This window comes from Neophocaena asiaeorientalis, unplaced genomic scaffold (genome assembly GCF_003031525.2).
Source record: "Neophocaena asiaeorientalis asiaeorientalis breed wild unplaced genomic scaffold, Neophocaena_asiaeorientalis_V1.1 scaffold72, whole genome shotgun sequence".
NCBI lineage: Eukaryota > Metazoa > Chordata > Mammalia > Artiodactyla > Phocoenidae > Neophocaena > Neophocaena asiaeorientalis.
The window spans coordinates 7900976-7922024 of record NW_020185336.1 but is presented as its reverse complement, the minus strand read 5'-3'; the positions used below and the strand labels follow the sequence as shown (position 1 = coordinate 7922024).

The 21049-nt window shown below is 37.6% G+C and overlaps 1 protein-coding gene across 1 annotated transcript in view; it reads right to left on the bottom strand.

The window, feature by feature from the left end:
* The window catches only part of CCDC148 (coiled-coil domain containing 148), a 253020-nt gene that overhangs the window by 167761 nt on the left and 64210 nt on the right, over positions 1-21049 (bottom strand). Inside the window, exons 2-3 of the mRNA XM_024735924.1 lie at positions 2438-2500; positions 1386-1507 (exon numbers count right to left, since the gene is read on the bottom strand). Of these exons, the coding sequence (XP_024591692.1) occupies positions 1386-1507; positions 2438-2500 (185 nt within the window). The remainder of the gene's footprint in view (positions 1-1385; positions 1508-2437; positions 2501-21049) is intronic.

The window sequence follows — 21049 nt, the reverse complement described above, 5'->3', positions numbered from 1 at the left end:
TTTATTATATGTATCAATACATATGTGTATAGATGGTATATATACAACAGATCAGTACAGAAGTCAGAAATATGAAAATAGTTTTATTAGGATGATAGTTATGTAAGTGATTTTGCCATAAAATTTCTTTGAATAACATTAAATTATTTTAAAGCTATATCTGAAACAAACAAATAGTGAGTGCCCTACTTTTTAAGTGGTCTCCTTAGTTTGAGGAGACATAGCTCATGAATATATGGTAATTTCCCCAGAACAGGGTATCAAATGTGCCTTGAAATCATGAGAGTTGCCTTTTTAAAAAGACATTAACAATAAAAAGCTATGTAAAACTAATATAACACAAAAATATTAAATACACATGAAAGCTTGTAAATTGCTTAATATGTTGCTTTGCTAAACCAGATTTTTAAATTTAACCAAGCAACGAAAATGCCGTTTAAACTGTACTCTATTATTTGCATAAGAGGGAAACATACTGCCTGAATAATCCTAAACGCATCCATGGTCCTAAAATACTGCGCACAATCACTTGCACATAAACCTCTCTCAAATCTAGTCGAGGCTCACCTCTTCTTAGATCAGGGCAAAAAGGGAATTCGAGAAGAGAGAGGCACCTGGGGGCATACTTTGTATGGTGTTGCAGAAGGAGCTTTAAATTAGATGATAATCCATGGCTAGCACTTACTAGCAATTTTAATTTTTTTTAGATTATGTTAGAAATTGTTGAAAATTAATGAGATAGCTATCTTTCTAAAAATAAAGTTGAATTCAGGCCTCATGGGGTTGTTAAGAACATTAAATGAGTAATGCATGTAGACTACATAGCACAGTGTCTGAGAGCATTCAATAAATGTTGCTATTCACAGGGCTTCCCTGGTGGTGCAGTGGTTAAGAATCTGCCTGCCAGTGCAGGGGGACACGGGTTTGTGCCCTGGTCCAGGAAGATCCCACATGCCGTGGAGCAACTAAGCCCGTGCGCCACAACTACTGATCCTGCACTCTAGAGCCCAGAAGTCACAACTACTGAGCCCTCAAGCCACAACTACTGAGCCTGTGTGCTGCAACTACTGAAGCCCATGCGCCTAGAGCCTGTGTTCCACAACAAGAGAAGCCACCGCAGTGAGAAGCCCACGCACCGCAACAAAGAGTAGCCCCCGCTCGCCACAAATAAAGTGCACATACAGCAACGAAGACCCAACACAACCAAAAAAATAAAGAAATAGGAAAAAAAATGTTACTATTACCAATAGTTGGAAGATTCTAAAAACTATTTAGAATGTTATTCATTTTCACATTTCATTGTAACTACCATTTTACTTTCTAGCAATTCAATTTTCCAAAACTAGAAAACACACACACACACACACACACACACAACTTCTAACCTTTAGCTCCGTAGAGGCAGAAGCTAATTTTTTTGCTTCAGTTAATGCATGCAATTGTTGATAGTCTACTTGTTTATACTTGGTGCTTCTCATTTCGTTTTTCATACGAAATACCAGATTATCTGTTTTTCATCAAAAACAGAAAATGACAAAGAAATAGTATTATGTTATTGGAAGTCAAAATAGAGTTATGGCAACATGTTGACTGCAGGTCTTATTTTTAAAGATTTTTAAGCAAATATGAGAAGTAATATATTGCAATATTTGTAGTATATTTGAACCTCAATTTCTGGAAATTTAAAAAATATTACCACTATATTCCTTGCATAAAATTACTTCTAAAAGGGCATAAAAGGAATACTTCCATTTAAGTTAGCACATTGAGAATTTTAGAAAATTATATTGTCTAGTTACAAAGTGTGACCATTCTTTTTATTTAAAATGTGTTAGTCATCAACTGTGAATATTTAAGTATCACAGTCTTATGAATCAAATTAAGTAAATAGAATTTTTAAAGTCATAGCTGCATTTTTAACTTAGAAAAATTGATTTCAATTAAATACGAAAAAAGGTTGAAACTGAAACCTAAAAAATTTAATAGGCCAGATAAGATTAAAATGATACAAAATGTTTGGGCAGCCATTCTCCATCCAAGCATATAAAATGTCCTAGTTTAGTTTGATACTAACTATTTTGATAAAGTAAAATATAGGTAGAGGATACTCTAAGGCCAAGTAGCATGAAATATAAAAATTTGGGTAATTCAAGCATCATTGCCTCAATGATGTGAAAAATTCAGCTGTGCGATGTAAGGCAATTAAGATTTATTAAGTATATCATGGATCACATGACTGCAAGAAGCTCCCAAACGATTTAAGGACAAGCACAGGAAAGAATGGTTGGCCTGACTATTGTAAGGGAACTGGAGAAATCTTCAATGTGACCAAAAAATGAACCTTCCATTATTAAACTTTTGAAAATCAACATTCCAATTTTATATCACCAATAATCCACCATAAATCATAAAACAGGCTTAGAAGTAGAAAAAATACCTGAGGTATCATTTTTCTGAACTGTCATGAATGGTCGGTCTCTTTTATCCATGTTTTCCATATCTGTCAAGGAAACAAAAGAGAGCTAATAACATTTTACAATGTAATTTTAAAAACTGTTTTAAAGATATGTTCATTGTAGTGATTTTTGAAATAAGGTCCAGGACCGGATGCCATAACTCCACGTATTTTATTAAAATTTCTCTTTGCTCCTAGAAGCCTCCTTCCATTAGTTTTTTCTGATTGCTTTTCCTGATCTTGGTTTCTCCAACCAATCTCTTATCTCTTCGTTACCCTCTCTTGGATTGTCCCAGTGACTGGTAAATATTTTGTGATTAAAAACTTGTGTATGTTTTATCTTGAGTTCTCGAGAGGAAAGAAATACCTAAATTAAAGAATAAAGCAGCTAGGCAAATTACTTATTACTTCTCTTCAGCAATGCAGTACTTGTGGTGGATATGGGGATGTGCAATCCACTTCTAGAAAGCACTTGATGCGTACCTGTCACCAGCTTCAGGGTTGGACTCAGCTGCAGAGAACAGCCTCGCCCAAAGGCACACCATTCCTGGGGTAGCCTATACCCAATGACAGAGTGAGGCAAGGATGTAAAGAACCAGCAGTTTGGGCTTAATGCAGGTCACTCTGATGGGCAATATTTGCTCCAGAGCTCCCTTCGGGGTTGACCCACACTTTGTTGGACATGCATTGAAATTGAGTTTTTTATTTGCCCAATCTTGCTTCTCCCTTCTTCCTTTCACAGGTATGGATCCCTGATAAATATCTAGCACTCCAAACTCTGCCTCAGCATCTCCTTCCTAAGAACCCAACCTGAGGAGCACCAAACTGAACTGACATCTTTTTATGGCACCCCCAGGGCAAGATACTAGTCAAGTGGTTCTTTAAATAGCAGAACACATTTTTCATACATTTTCGTTCCGTATCTACTAGGTTGAACTGATCATGTCTAGTGGCCTTTGCAGTAACCTAAATCTTCTTAAATGGAAGAAAAAGTCACACAAGTCCATGATTTTCAGAAACTCTGCCAAGTTACCAAGAATCATGGAGATTGCTCACCAGCTTTAGGAATATAGGGATAAACCTCAGTGTGTAATTTCTATAGGGTCTCTTGTTTCAAGCCTTTGATAATATTGACAATCCTCATAGCATCTGCCTTCTACTCATACCCATATCCTATCCATTAAGATTCTTTTTCACTCTGGAAGATTTTGCACATCTAATCTGTCCCTGCATTGCCTCAAGCCCCCATCACCTCCTGCCTGGATGACAGAGGCATTCTACTTTGTACCGTTACAGTGCATTCTCCAAACAGCAGCCCAAGTAACCTCTTAAAAACTCTAAGCTGACCTTGTTGAATCCCTTCAATTGTACCCATACCCTTTAAGATAGTATCCAAACTTCTTTAAATGGCCTATAAGGCCCTGGGTGATCTTGCCTTTGATCATCTCTCTACCCTCATCTCATTCACACATTCCAACCACACTGGTCTTTCTATTTCTTAAACATACCAAGTTCATTCTGCTTCAAGGCCTTCCCACTTGCAGTTCCCTCTGGTATTTAAGGTAAGGGCTTTGGTCATTTTGGCGACTTACTCAGTTTTCCTGGGACACGCCCATGTATACAAGCTATTAAACTTTAGTGTGATTTTCCCCTGTTAATCTGTCTCATGTCAATTTAATTATTAGAACAACGAGAAGAACCTAGAATGGTAGAGGAAAATTCTTCTTCCCCAACACTATATGGTTCAAACTTAACTATGACCTTGATGAAATAAAATTTATATCTGATGGCAAGACAAAAAAAATTTAAACAAAATTTTCATCTGCCTGCTTGGCCCTCTTCCCTCCCTTGTAGAGAGTACGTGCATCTGCATTAACCAGACCTCCTCAGGAGATCACCTTTCTCCTTAATCTTTTAATGGGTTATGATGACCGACTATTAGCTTTGTAAGCACAGATCTGGATTGTGTAATCTGTCATTTGACTTATAACCCTTTGTCTCAGACCCTTATATAACTGTGCTTTGACATCTAACTGGTGGAACAGCCCTCAGACCTTTCTGAACGACTGTCTCCAGGTACATAATCTTCAGGATGGCTCAAATAAAGTTGTCCATTTATTTCTAGATTGACGAATTTTTTTAACATATTTATTGGAGTATAATTGTTTTACAACAGTGTGTCAGTCTCTGCTTTATAACAAAGTGAATCAGCTATACACATACGTATATCCCCATATCTCCTCCCTCTTGTGTCTCCTTCCCACCTTCCCTATCTCACCCCTCTGGGTGGTCACAAAGCACCAAGCTGATCTCCGTGTGCTATGTAGCTTCTTCCCACTAGCTATCGATTTTACATTTCATAGTGTATCTATGTCCATACCACTCTCTCACTTCGTCCCAGCTTACCCTTCCGCCTCCCCGTGTCCTCAAGTCCATTCTCAACGTCTGTGGCTTTATTCCTGTTCTGCCCCTAGGTTCCGCAAAACCATTTTTTTTTTTTTAGATTCCATATATATGTGTTAGTATACAGTATTTGATTTTCTCTTTCTGACTTACTTCACTCTGTATGACAGACTCTAGGTCCATCCACCTCACTACAAATAACTCAATTTCGTTTCCTTTTACGGCCGAGTAATATTTCACAGTATATATGTGCCACATCTTCTTTATCCATTCATCTGTCAATGGACACTTAGGTTGTTTTACATGTCCTGGATATTGTAAATAGAGCTGCAATGAACATTGTGGTACATGACTCTTTTTGAAGTATAGTATTCTCAGTGTATATGCCCAGTAGTGGGATTGCTGGGTCATATGGTAGTTCTATTTGTAGTTTTTTAAGGAACCTCCATACTGTTCTCCATAGTGGCTGTATCAATTTATATTCCCACCAACAGTGCAAGAGGGTTCCCTTTTCTCCACAACCTCTCCAGCATTTACTGTTTGTAGATTTTCTGATCATGGCCATTCTCAATGGTGTGAGATGATACCTCATTGTACTTTTGATTTGCATTTCTCTAACGATTAGAGATGTTGAGCATCCTTTCATGTGTTTGTTGGAAATCTGTATATCTTCTTTGGCGAAATGTCGATTTAGATCTTCTGCTCATTTTTGGATTGGATTTTTTGTTTGTTTGATATTGAGCTGCATGACCTGCTTGTATATTTTAGAGATTAAACCTTGGTCAGTTGCTTCATTTGCAAATATATTCTCCCATTTGGAGGTTTTCTTTTCCTCCTGTTTATGGTTTCCTTTGCTGTGCAAAACCTTTTAAGTTTCATTAGGTCACATTTGTTTATTTTTGCTTTTATTTCCATTTCTCTAGGAGGTGGGTCAAAAGGATCTTGCTGTGATTTATGTCATAGAGTGTTCTGTCTATGTTTTCCTCTAAGAGTTTGATAGTGTCTGGTCTTACATTTAGGTCTTTAATCCATTTTGAGTTTATTTTTGTGTATGGTGTAAGGGAGTGTTATAATTTCATTCTTTTACACGTAGCTGTCCAGTTTCCCCAGAACCACTTATTGAAGAGGCTGTCTTTTCTATATTGTATATTCTTGCCTCCTTTATCAAAATTAAGGTGACCATATGTGCGTAGGTTTATCTCTGGGCTTTCTATCCTATTCCACACATCTATATTTCTGTTTTTGTGCCAGTACCATACTGTCTTGATTACTGTAGCTTTGTAGTATAATCTGAAGTCCAGGAGTCTGATTCCTCCAGCTCCATTTTTCTTTCTCAACATTGCTTTGGCTATTCAGAGTCTTCTGTGTTTCCATACAAATTGTAAAGTTTTTTGTTCTGGCTCTGTGAAAAATGCCATTGGTAGTTTGATAGGGATTGCATTGAATCTGTAGATTGCTTTGGGTACTATAGTCATTTTCACAGTGTTCATTCTTCCAAACCAAGAGCATGGTATATCTCTCCATCTGTTTGAATCATCTTTAATTTCTTTCATCAGTGTCTTATAGTTTTCTGCATACAGGTCTTTTGTCTCCTTAGGTAGGTTTATTCCTAGGTATTTTATTCTTTTTGTTGCAGTGGTAAATGGGAGTGTTTCCTTAATTTCTCTTTCAGATTTTTCATCATTAGTGTATAGGAATGCAAGAGATTTCTGTACATTAATTTTGGATCCTGCTACTTTACCAAATTCATTGATTAGCTCTAGTAATTTTCTCGTAGCATCTTTAGGATTCTCTGTGTATAGTACCATGTCATCTGCAAACAATGACAGCTTTACTTCTTTTGCAATTTGGATTCCTTTTATTTCTTTTTCTTCTCTGATTGCTGGGGCTAAAACTTCCAAAAGTATGTTGAATAATAGTGGTGAGAGTGGACAACCTTGTCTTGTTCCTCCTGATCTTAGTGGAAATGGTTTCAGTTCTTCACCATTGAGAACGATGTTGGCTGTGGGTTTGTCATATATGGCCTTGTCATATATGGCCTTTATTATGTTGAAGAAAGTTCCCTCTATGCCTACTTTCTGAAGGGTTTTTATGATAAATGGGTGTTGAATTTTGTCAAAAGCTTTTTCTGCATCTATTAAGATGATCATATGGTTTTTATCCTTCAATTTGTTAATATGGTGTATCACATTGACTGACTTGCATATATTGAAGAATCCTTGCATTCTTGGGATACACACCACTTGATCATGGTATATGATCCTTTTAATGTGCTGTTGGATTCTGTTTGCTAGTATTTTGTTGAGGACTTTTGCATCTATGTTCCTCAGTGATATTGGACTGTAGTTTTCTTTCTTTGTGACATCTTTGTCTGGTTTTGGTATCAGGGTGATGGTGGCCTCTAGAATGACTTTGGGAGTGTTCCTCCCTCTGCTATAGTTTGGAAGAGTTTGAAAAGGATAAGTATTAGCTCTTCTCTAAATGTTTGATAGAATTCGCATGTGAAGCCATCTGTTCCTGGGCTTTGTTCATTGGAAGATTTTTAATCACAGTCTCAATTTCAGTGCTTGTGATTGGTTTGTTTATATTTTCTATTTCTTCCTGGTTCAGTCTCTGAAGGTTGTGCTTTTCTAAGAATTTGTCCATTTCTTCCAGGTTGTCCAATTTATTGGCATAGAGTTGCTTGTAGTAATCTCTCCTGATCCTTTGTATTTCTGCAGTGTCAGTTATTACTCCTCCTTTTTCATTTCTAATTTTGTTGTTTTGAGTCTTCTCCCTTTTTTCTTGATGAGTCTGGCTAATGGCTTATCAATTTTCTTTATCTTCTCAAATAAGCAGCTTTTAGTTTTATTGATCTTTACTATTGTGTCCTTCATTTCTTTTTCATTTATTTCTGATCTGATCATTATGATTTCTTTCCTTCTGCTAACTTTGGGTTTTTTTTTTTTTTGGTTTGTTCTTCTTTTCCTAATTGCTTTAGGTGTAAGGTTACGTTCTTTATTTGAGATGTTTCTTGTTTCTTGAGGTAGGATTGTATTGCTATAAACTTCCCTCTTAGAACTGCTTTTGCTGCATCCCATAGGTTTTGGGTCGTCAAGTATTCACTGTCATTTGTTTCTAGGTATTTTTTGATTTCTTCAGTGATCTCTTGGTTATTAAGTAGTGTATTGTTTAGCCTCCATGTGTTTGTATTTTTTACAGATTTTTTACTGTAATTGATATCTAGTCTCATAGCATTGTGGTTGAAAGGTACTTGATACTATTCCAATTTTCTTAAATTTACCAAGGTCTGATTTGTGATCCAGGATATGATCTATCCTGGAGAATGTTCCATGAGCCCTTGAGAAGAAAGTGTATTCTGTTGTTTTTGGATGGAATGTCCTATAAATATCAATTAAGTCCATCTTGTTTAATGTATCATTTAAAGCTTGTGTTTCCTTATTTATTTTCATTTTGGATGATCTGTCCATTGGTGAAAGTGGGGTGTTAAAGTCCCCTACTATGATTGTGTTACTGTTGATTTCCCCTTTTATGGCTGTTAGCATTTGTCTTATATATCTAGGTGCTCCTATTTTGGGTGCATAAATATTTTAAATTGTTATATCTTCTTCTTGGACTGATCCCTTGATCATTATGTAGTGTCCTTCTTTGTCTCTTCTAATAGTCTTTATTTTAAAGTCTATTTTGTCTGATATAAGAAGTGCTACTCCAGCTTTCTTTTGATTTCCATTTACATGGAATATCTTTTTCCATCCCCTCACTTTCAGTCTGTATGTGTACCTAGGTCTGTGGGTGTCTTGTAGACAGCATATATACGCATCTTGTTTTTGTATCCATTCTGCCAGTCTACGTCTTTTGGCTGGAGCATTTAATCCATTTACATTTAAGGTAACTATCGATATGTATGTTCCTATTACCATTTTCTTAATTGTTTTGGGTTTGTTATTGTAGGTCTTTTCCTTCTCTTGTATTTCCTGCCTAGAGAAGTTCCTTTAGCATGTGTTGTAAAGCTGCGTTTTTCGTGCTGAATTCTTAGCTTTTGCTTGTCTCTAACGGTTTTAATTTCTCCATCTAATCTGAATGAGATCTTTGCTGGGTAGAGTAATCTTGGTTGTAGGTTTTTCCTTTTCATCACTTTAAATATGTCCTGCCAGTCCCTTCTGGCTTGCAGAGTTTCTGCTGAAAGATCAGCTGTTAATCTTATGGGAATTACCGTGTATGTTATTTGTCATTTTTCCCTTGCTGCTTTTAATATATTTCCTTTGTATTTAATTGTGGATAGTTTGATTAATATGTGTCTTGGCATGTTTCTCCTTGGCTTTATCCTGTATGGGACTCTCTGTGCTTCCTAGACTTGTTTAACTATTTCCTTTCCCATATTAGGGAAGTTTTCAACTATAATCTCTTCAAATATTTTCTCAGTACCTTTCTTTTTCTCTTTTTCTGGGACCCCTATAATTCGAGTGTTGGTGGATTTAATGTTGTCCTAGATGTCTCCAAGACTATCCTCAATTGTTTTCATTCTTTTTTCTTTATTCTGCTCTGCAGTAGTTATTGCCACTATTTTATTTTCCAGGTCACTTATCCGTTCTTCTGCCTCAGTTACTCTGCTACTGATTCCTTCTAGAGAATTTTTAATTTCATTTATTTTGTTGTTCATCATTTTTTGTTTGCTCTTTAGTTCCTCTAGGTCCTTGTTAAACATTTCTTGTATTTTCTCCATTCTATTTCCAAGATTTTGGATTATTTTACTATCATTACTCTGAATTCTTTTCAGGTATACTGCTTATTTCCTCTTCATTTGTTTGGTCTGGTGGGTTTTTACCTTGCTCTTTCATCTGCTGTGTGTTTCTCTGTCTTCTCATTTTGCTTAACTTACTGTGTTTGCGGTCTACTTTTCGCAGGCTGCAGGTTCGTAGTTCCCGTTGTTTTTGCTGTCTGCCCCCAGTGGCTAAGTTTGGTACAGTGGGTTGTGTGGGCTTCCTGATGGAGGGGACTAGTGCCTGTGTTCTGGTGGATGGGGCTGGATCTTGTCTTTCTGGTGGGCAGGACCATGTCTGGTGGTGTGTTTTGGGGTGTCTGTGACCTTATTATGATTTTGGGTGGCCTCTCTGCTAATGAGTTGGGTTGTGTTCCTGTCTTGCTAGTTGTTTGGCGTGGGGTGTCCAGCACTGGAGCTTGCTGATCATTGAGGGGAGCTGGGTCTTAGCGTTGAGATGGAGATCTTGGGAGAGCTTTCACCATTTGATATTACATGGAGCCAGGAGGTCTCTGGTGGACCAATGCCCTGAACTCAGCTCTTCCACCTCAGAGGCACAGGCCTGAAACCCAGCCAGAGCACCAAGATACTGTCAGCCACATGGCTCAGAAGAAAAGGGAGAATAAAGGAAAGAAAGAAAGAAAAAAATAAAATAAAAAGAAATAGTTATTAAAATAAAAAATAAGAAAATTATTAAAAATAAAATAAATTAAAAGTAAATAAAAGAAAGAAAGAAGAGAGCAGCCAAACCAAAAAAGAAATGCACCAAAGATAACAAGCACTAAAAACTATACTAAGAAAAAAACAAGAAGAAAAAAAAATGGACAGACAGAACACTAGGACAAATGGCAAAAGCAAAGCTATACGGACAAAACCACCCTAGGAAGCATAAAAATACACACTCACAAAAAGAGAAAAATGAAAAAGATATACACATCTATATATTTTTTAAAAAAAGGGAAGAGAGCAACTAAATCAATAAAAAAAATCTACCAATGATAATAAACTCTAAATAGTAAACTAAGATAAACATAAAAGCAGAAACCAGTCAGTCGCATACAGCAAACCCCAAGTCTATGGTTGCTCCCAAAGTCCACCGTCTCAATTTTGGGATGATTGGTTGTCTATTCAGGTATTCCACAGATGCAGGGTACATCAAGTTGATTGTGGAGATTTAATCTGCTGCTCCTGAGGTTGCTGGGAGAGATTTCCCTTTCTCTTCTTTGTTCACACAGCTCCTTGGGTTCAGCTTTGGATTGGCCCTGCCTTTGCATGTAGGTCACCTGAGGGTATCTACTCCTGCCCAGACAGGATGGGGTTAAAGTCGCAGCTGATTAGTGGGCTCTGGCTCACTCAGGCCGGGGGGAGGGAGGGGTACGGAATGCGGGGCGAACCTGTGACGACAGAGGCTGGCATGATATTGCACCAGGCTGAGGTGTGCCATGTGTTCTCCCGGGGAAGTTGTCCCTGGATCACAGGACCCTGGCAGTGGCAGGCTGCATAGGTTCCCAGGAGGGGAGGTGTGGATAGTGACCTGTGCTTGCACACAGGCTTCTTGGTGGCTGCAGCAGCAGCCTTAGCGCCTCATCCCCATCTCTGGTGCCCTCGCTGATATCTGTGGTTCGCACCCGTCTCTGGAGCTCATTTAGGTGGCGCTCTGAATCCCCTCTCCTTGCGTACCACAAAACAAAGTGGCAAGAAAAAGTCTCTTGCCTTATAGGCAGTTCCAGACTTTTTCCCGGACTCCTTCCCGGCTAGCTGTGGCGCACTAGCCCTTCAGGCTGTGTTCATGCAGCCAACCCCAGTCCTCTCCCTGGGATGTGACCTCCGAAGCCTGAGCCTCAGCTCCCAGTCCCCACCTGCCCCAGAGGGGAGAGCAGACAAGCCTCTCAGGCAGGTGAGTGCCGGTCGGCCCTGATCCTCCGTGTGGGAATCTCTCCGCTTTGCCTTCCGCACCCCTGTTGCTGTGCTCTCCTCCGCGGCTCCGAAGCTTCCCCCTCCGCCACCCACAGTCTCTGCCCGCAAAGGGGCTTCTAGTGTGTGGAAACCTTTCCTCCTTCACAGCTCCCTCCCACTGGTGCAGGTCCCATCCCTATTCTTTTGTCTCTGTTTTTCCTTTCTTCTTTTGCCCTACCCAGGTACGTGGCAAGTTTCTTGCCTTTTGGGAGGCCTGTGGTCTTCTGCCAGCATTCAGTAGGTGTTCTGTAGGAGCTGTTCCACATGTAGATGTATTTCTGATGTATTTGTGGGGAGGAAGGTGATCTCCACATCTTACTCCTCCGCCATCTTGAAGGTCTCCTGACAACTTGTTACGGAGTCCAAGCTCATTCTGCTCGCTGCACGACAGGCCAATAAATTGGGAGACAAGGTGTTGAGGCAAGGAATATGACTTTATACCTAGATTGACTATTAATTAATTTTTTCATTGACATATGCATGGTGTAGTTGGCAGGGTATCAGAAGAAAATGCCAGAGGACACTTGGAGTCTACGCCGAATGAAGACCTGATACCAGCATGGATCCACTGAGCCCCACCAGTACTCCTCAGATGTTCCAGTGAGTACCCCTGATATCCAGATCTCATTGCTTTTAAATGATGATTATAAAAATCATATTTGAGCTGTTTTTACGAAGGACTTGGAGTCTTGGGGGGTACTGTTGAATTTCCTAGGCAGAGACCTAGGGCGATCTGAGTAGGAGGTCCAGGAATGCATGGGTGGCTGGTTTTGTTAAATTTGGCTTAAACTGAAAAAAAAAAAAAAGTTGACATTTGATCTGAACAAAATATTGTTAGTGAAATGAGAGACTGAATTATTCATCTCCAAAAAACAAGGCACATTTGCTCGTTCCAGCCACAAGGTGTTCTCAGGTGATTGAGAACCTAGCAGAAGTGTCTGAAGATTAATCCTCATGATGTACAGTGGTCTTACAGGGAAGCCCCACTATAACGATTAAGTAAATACTGCTCTTCCAGGGACACACGGGATAAAGAGTGGTCTTCAGTGCTCTGAGCACCTGCAGCAGATGCAGATGTAGAGAATGGACTTGTGGACACGGGTAGGGGGAAAGGTAACCTGGGACAAAGTGAGAGAGTGGCATGGACATATATACACTACCAAATGTAAAATAGATAGCTAATGGATAGCAGCCTCATAGCACAGGGAGATCAGCTTGGTGCTTTGTGACCACCTAGAGGGGTGGGATAGGGAGAGGGGGAGGGAGACGCAAGAGGGAGGGGACATGGGGATATATGTATATGTATAGCTGATTCACTGTGTTATACAGCAGAAACTAACACAGCATTGTAAAGCAATTATACTCCAATAAAGATGTTAAAAAAAAAAAAAAAAAAGAACTGTAACAGAACTTTGGCTCCTACATATCCAGAAAGTCTGTCTTGGAAAAAAATAAAAATGAATGTACTCAGGATGCTTTGCTTATTAAAAAAATAAATAAATAAAAATAAAATAAATAAATTAGGCTCCCAAGTTGATCATGGGCAATTGTTCCTCAAAGGTGAAGTAGCTCCCTTGAGGACGGCTACCTATGGGGATTCCAGCTGGGTTTATGCATGCTTGCAAGTACTTATTAATACCTAGTTGGGAATTAAAGTGAAATGGAGCAAGACCCTATGGAGCCTTCTCATGACAGAATAACCCCCTACCCCATGTCCTCTGCCTGCCTCTTGTCTGCAGAAAAACTTTAGCCAAAGAATAAATTTAATCAGACAAATGAGAAAATGCAGAAGCAAAGGAAAGCAATAAAACAGGACAAAATAATAATAGCTTAGTCATTAAACAAAGTCAAGGACATTTAGTTCCTCTTCAAGGGCTATAGATAATATTCTGAGCCATATCCTTTGAGCTGTTTTGTAGATACTGAAACCCCCACCAGGTGGAAGAATTTAACTACATGATGACCAGACATAAGCCATGACATTAGCTGCCTCAATTGTGAGAACTGGCCTCAAGGAAATGGGAAAAAATTGATCCTGTGACTGAAGATTAGCTGTAATTAAAACAATCAAGATGATACTGATCAGACCACTGCATGACTAATTTCAAGATGACTGTCGGAGCTGACTGTGTGCTGTTCTGCATGTAGCCCCTTCCCTCTGCCTATACACCCCTGAAACTCCCCTTTAAAAGGTCTTGCCCACTGATCAACAGTGGGGAGTTGGTCTTTGGACAGGAGTCTGCCTTCTCTCTCAGTTGCTGGCATCCTGAATAAAGCAAACTTTCCTTTTTACCAATACTTGCCTCTGAAGTATTGGCTTCAAGGAGCGAGCAGCCAGACCTGAGTTCAGTAACAAAAAGAAATTCCTCCCTGAAATGGCCAAGATGGGGGTCTTTTGGCACTCCAATACTGATTTTTGGATACAGAGTTAGAGAAAGCCAGCAGAAGGTAAGTTCTTACCATGGCAGTCTCCTGGATCTCTGCCTGCAGGGTCTACTATAAACAAGAGAGGTAAGAGTTTTCTTCATTTCTAAAATTATATTATCAGGAGAAAATATTTGTAGGGCTAGATGCTTGGATCTTCTGAATTGGAAAAACTTTTAAATTGTTAAAATTTTAGAAAGCTATTGAAACTGTGCAACTCAGATTAGGACTCAAACTCAGCCAAAACCCAGACTGGGACTTGAACCCGTGGTCTTTTAATTGAGATCACACACCTGGTCTCAGGACTTAATGAAGCTCAGGTTCTTGATGTCTCATCACAGAAGGAATTCAGAGAGAGACAAAGTGATAGGTAAGAAGTGGCTTTATTTAGAGAGAAAAACACTCCACAGAGTGTGGGCCATCTCAGAAGGTGAGAGGCCCTGAAATATGGCTTGGTTAGCTTTTATGGGCTGGGTAATTTCATAGGCTAAAGAGCAGGAGGATTATTTCAACTATTTTGGAGAGGGGGTGGAGATTTCCAGGAATTGGGCCACTGCCCACTTTTTGATCTTTGATGGTCACCTGGGAACTGTCATGGCACTGGTGGGTCTGTCACTTAGCTTATGCTAATGTATTATAATGAGCATATAATGAGGCTCAAGGTCCACTGGAAGTCAAATCTTCTGCCATATTGGACCTAGTTGGTTCTAACCAGTTTTCGTCATGTCCTATGGCTATGTCATTCTTTTAAAAGTTGTGCCCTGCCTCCTTCCCTCCTGTTTCACTATAATCTTAAAATATTGTACCTATTTAAATTGATATACAGAAGTCCCAAAAGGCTTCAAAATGTGAAAATAGCCTCATTGAAGGATTTGTTGTAGCAGGCTAATGAAAGATTAAAGATATAAAATGTACCTAAAAGCAAACAAAAATTATGACCGATGTAACTACTGCTCCCCTCTATTCTCCTTTATTTGAGTGCTCATTCTAGTAATCCTCTGAATTGCCATTCCTCTCTGAAGAGACTATTAAATGGTTACCTTTAAAAACAGGACCACCTGAGGCTATAGGTGAGCCTCTTCAGACCATACTGAGACCATACTGAGGGCCACAAAGAATTTCTTAAACCCAGGGCGGATCCTCAAAATTTTTGTAAATAGATGAGATGGGAGGCCACTGGTCTGACTAAACTGACCCTAGCTGATATTCAGATCCTGTTAGAATTTTTTGTTTTGGCCTTCTCCCCTATGCTAAATAAAGGAAAGAAAAACATTCCAACCTAAGTGAATGTGTCTATCAGTCCTTTGATATCATTGAGGTGGCCACCCAATTCTTTGAGGAATTAAAACTAAGTGTCCTGGTTTTACAAATCTAAAGAGCTGTGGCTCCAGAGACAATTCAAAGCACACCAATCTTTTTACCACTCCCCAAACCTTCCCTATTTATCTTAAGAGGCTTTTAAGTAAAATATTCTGGCCTTCAGAGAACAGTCTTCCTAGGAGGAACTTGCATTAATCCTCCTGTGCCTTTGAGATGTAAATGTTCTACCTGGTCTTCTCCTGGAACTCTTATCTAGGCCATCTTTTAAAAATGCAAATTTCAGGAAGGTAACTCTTATTAAAAACGAAAGGGCAATAGGTAATTCAGAACTTGAATTGTTAAAGACAAACACAAATTTTAAGTGTCTTCTCTGTAAATATTAGTAAAAAGGGTTTAGCCATTTAAACAGGTTACCTTGATTTGTTCCATCTGCCAGAAACTCAATTTGAATCCAACTTCTTTTGTAACTGATGGTTTTTGTATTATTGTACCTGATTCATGGCTGAAATTTTGGAATGGAAACTATGGGGTCACTGTGTCTATTTGTGTGTTTGTATGTATCTATATATGTGTGTTACAGATGTGTGGTATTGCCAAAATTAATTTGTAAAAGAGCTCTATTTAATTGGCTTAAAAGGAATTAAGCACTTGTATAAATACTAAGAAATAGAAAAGAAACTGACCCAAATGAATTTCAGGATCACATGATCTAGATTACGTTTTAATAAATGAAAACAACCTTAAGTTTGTTGGCTTAATTAATATAGGCATGTTTTTAGAGTCATCAACATTAAATATAATACTTTTATTGTGCCTAGGTTTACTAGAAATTAAATAAGATCTTATTTCTGTTACAAAGTTTGTCAACAAGAAAAATAACTAGATATGATGAAACTTTTAAGTAAATTAAATGTAAATGAGATAAGAGTTTTTAGGTGGGCTTCCCTGGTGGCACAGTGGTTGAGAGTCCACCTGCTGATGCAGGGGACACGGGTTCGTGCCCCAGTCCGGGAAGATCCCACGTGCCACAGAGTGGCTAGGCCCATGAGCCATGGCCACTGAGCCTGCGCATCCGGAGCCTGTGCTCCACAACGGGAGAGGCTACAACAGTGAGAGGCCTGCGTACCGCAAAAAAAAAAAAAAAGTTTTTAGGTGAATTCTTTAGGAATAATTATACTTTGGACTGTCTACTTAAAATAAGTTATTCCAGATTTTCAATAACTTGAAACTGCTAAATTAAGTTACATGATGTGATCATTGGATATCCAGGTCATTTCCAAATAAGATACTGGAACATTAATTACTAAAGAAATCTAATTTTACCTATGTTTGTCTTATTAGAGAAAAACTAAAAATGTTTGGGCTCATTGGACACGTCTTGTACCCCACTGAGGAAAGAAATTAGGTTATAGAATATGTTCATAAGTTTGCCAATCAGGAACTGCTGGTATGACAAACAGTTCATAATTACTTGCTTCTTAGTTTTCACTAGAAACTAAGGTTTTAAGGTTAAGAATTCTTATTAAAATGTATAATTAAAACTATTAAAAATTAATAAGGAAAACATTTTTGTATGCAAGGAAAAAGAAAGTATAAGGAATGGAAATGTGTTTTGTTAAGGGAAAATAAGGTAATTTTGTCCTAAAGCTGGTTATTTCTAAATGTGAAAGAAAACAAGGGACAAATTTATATGGATATAGAAAGTTGTAGAAGATTTGTGAGGGAAAAAAATGAATCTTAGAAAGGAATTCTATGTGTGGTCAGTATTGACTGAGATTGGAACAAATTTAACTGAGTAAATGAACCTTAATATTAAGGGTAAAGTGGTACAAAACCTGAATTTGGTTTTCTCTCTGTTAAGAGGACAAAGTTTTCTTAGAATATTAATCTGCTTTTGATAACCAATTGTAGTTTCTTTACCTTTTAAGTAATCTGTTATAACTTTCTTTATTTGCTTTTGAAGTCTTTTATTGTCACTTTGGCTAAGTGAATATATATACTGTTCCACAGTGACATATGATCCTATTTGACCAAGTGTTTTTAAATCTTTTTGATATTTTTGACAAACTTCCCAAAGATCAAATTCTAATTGAATTTTGGTTGACTGCTAGCTAACTTTGAGGTTTTCTAAAGGGCCCCTGAAGCATCATGGAGAGAGAAATATTAAACTAATCAGCCTTCTTTGGTAAGTTAAATTATATGGGAAGCATTGTCAAATGAGTGGTAATAAACCTTCTTAGGTTATATTGTATGGGTAAATGTCATTAATATAAACGTTCTAGAAATTATATGAAATTCTAAAAGTTGAATATGTCCTAGCAAATCAGTCACAATTCTAGTAATCATCTTAAAATGTATGCTACAGCAGTAACCAAGTTTCTTTGTCAGCTGTATTGTAATCAGATCTTTAACCATGCCTTTTTAAGTCTTTTGTCATTTATAGACAGTTATTATTTTACTCCAATGCTTTTGCAAAAAACACTTCATCTTCAAAAAGATTCATAGAAAGGACTTTTTTCATATACAACTGAACTTGTTAAGAAATTAAAGAATTCTAATGGAAAACCTGATGACTTCATAAAACTGTTAACAGAAGATTAAGATCAAGGATTAGTCACATAAGACTCAGCAAACTGATGAATATGGTTATAATTTTTTTGGTTTTTTGTCTGAAATATTACTGGTTTTTAATCTGTGTTTTCCAGTCATAAGGAAACCCTTCCCCTCAAGCTAATTATGGCTTACAGTAATTTGGTAAATTATACCTTTTTAAGTAGAATTGAAACATTTATCTTTTCTCTCTACCTGATTCCTCCAGAAATTGGAAACCTTAGGTTCCCAGAAGGCTTATCAGGTGAATAAGGAAGGCTGCCTCCTGGCAGGTGCAAGAATCTTGAGATATTTTGGGGACCTCGAGAAGAGAGGAATTCACTCAAATTTATAGATATCGCAGGCAGAATCTGATGGCATGCCCTAGATGTGGCTTTCCTGGCCTTGAACAGCCTTTTAAAACTTCAATTTGATTGTTTAAAAGTAGCATGACTTTATTTATTATACTTCATCTTTTTCCAAAATGTCTTTGTTATGTTTAGATTTCTGTAACTAATGAAAAAGTAAAGTAGATAATCTGATTAAAAGTGAGTATTTTCAAAGATTATAAAAAAAAAGTTCAATTTGAGATTCTTTATAAAAAGTTCCAGCACAGCCAATTTAAAAGAGACTCTATGATCAGTTACACTTACGTAAATAATCAGGCCAAGTTTATTGAAACCAGACTTATTTCACAAATAAATTCGGCTATATGTGGTAGAAATGAGAGTAATTTTACAGAGAAAAAATTAAGTTTCAGTGGACATTAAGTTCCAGTGTTGTTGTCTTTGAGGTTTTTTGGGGTTTTTTTTTTTGTATTTACTGCCTAAGACTCACTTTTCATATGGCTCCTTGTCGCTGCATTACACTACTGTAAAGTTTGTTTCTAAAGCTTATCACAGTAATCTATCTTTGGATGAAGATCAGATGCCCCATGACCTGCAACCAGAAGATCATGCATACTGGAAAAGACATCAAATTAAAGACTCTTTACCACCACATTGGAAGGGATCATATCAGGCTTCCTCTCCTGAAAGAACGGCAACTTCTGTTTCTGACAAATGACTTTGACTAAGACCAGCACTACCAGGCCAGGGCAAGAAGAAGACAACATCTGAAGTAGACAGCTGATACAAGATGCCAGACCAGGCCTATATACTAATTGCGTTGAGAATGCTCACACTTTCCTTTATGTATTTATTCCTTGGGCTCAATCATTTGCAAGTTTCAAAAACCAATCCAGTTGCTGGGTTTGTAGCCAGTCTCCTACATCCAGTATTCTTAGGTTACCTTGGTGGATTTTTCCTCTCAAAGGCTCTAATTGGATGGCCCTTAGAAATTTTATTTTAGAAGAAAGAAACTCTAGTACTGGGCAAGCCAATATCACTAAGTGGGACCCTCTTACCTGGCCAGTTAATGACACCTGTTCTAAACCTGGCCCTAAATACTCCTTTTCACTAGATGTTAAATACCTCTTATGGAACTCAGTGGATTTATGGAACAAGTTTATGGCCTTTGACTCTCCCCAGGTTGGTTAGGAAGATGTACACTTGGTTTCCCTCGGACTCGAGGTCATCTACAAGTAGCCCTGGAAACAGCCCCTTCCAATCTGCCTTTAATGTGAGCACACTGGATGCTCACATTAAAGTTTCTTAATGGTGTGACCAGTTGGCTGCTATATTCGTTCTTTCACTTGGAATAGAAGATATTATTAATCATATAGAGTCTTTAACAAAATTTATGTAGCTGCTTCGAATAATAGTAATCAAGCCAATAGCTTGCTTAATTCGGAAGTCTCCACGATGAAAAAAGTGGTCCTACAGAATTCAATGCATAGCCCTCAAGAGTCTAACTGCTTCCCAGGGGGAAACTTGCACTCTAATAGGTACTGAATGTTGGGTTTTTATACAAGAAGTGTCTTCTGATATAACTCATCTTATGACACATATGAAGAATCAAATTTCTGCTCTGAATGATCCTCTTCCCAGTTTAAGGGAAATACTAGGAAAATGGTTTGGTTTAGGAGGATCTTGGCTTAAATCTTTACTAATGACATTGTTACTCCTATTGGCAATTTTGATTACAGTTTGTGTAACTAAGCCATTTCCATTTTATGCTTACTTGTGAGAAATTCAAAGTGGCAACTTCAGCCCATAGTTAAAATGCTTTTGGATGACTAATGGCTACTTGAACAGAATTTTCCATGTTAAATAATTTAAGAACATTTAATTTTAGAAATTATTTCCATGTTCACATTATGTGACATTTTTGAAATTGCTTATGAGTGTTCTAAAAATGTTAAGCCTCTTAGATCTACCCATTTACTGAAAATATTGAAAAATAATATATTTTTATGAGAAATTTCCCATTATGTAGGAAGAACATTTTAATATATAATATAATGATAGCTTTGCAGTAGCAAGAGAGCCGAAAAACATTTTAATATAAAGTTAATTTTAACAGATATGATAGAGAATCTAAACTTAAAAAAATTCACAACCTCAACTAGTTGAGTCCTAATCAGGACTTCTGTAGAGATGAGAAAAAAAATAGAGATCATTTATGTAACAAGGCAATCTTTTTACATTGTTAAAATTTGTATTCTTCTCTTTCCTAAGAAAATCTCTCTTAATACACCAAGGAAGAAAATGTCAGTTGTACTTAGGCTTAAAATTGTGCAACATATGGATAGTTTGTTAATTCTAAACTGCTTAATTGTGTAGATTAGCCAATTATCCCATAAGGGTAAGTTTTCAAAGATGGCGGGGATTCTGCCAGGCCAAACAGCATGAGAACAATACCAGTCTGAAGAAATATCTTGTATGTAGCATCAAATTATAACCTTTTTCAAATGAAAGATCTCATGACATTTTAAGCATTAGTTAAAATACTACTGCCAATGTCTAGCTTAAGCAGTATTTTTCCAATCTGCCATATTCTCTTTTAAATTCTAAGCAGAATGGCACATATTACTTCCATTATGAAACATTATGCATTGTATCAATAGTTAGTATAAAGTAAAATTATTGTCCTGGAAAAACAAATGGAACCAAAAGACAAACTATGAGAGCTAATTAAAAACTGGCTATATGAAGCACTCAGTTACATAATAAATATCTCATAATCAAATCAAACATAATGGG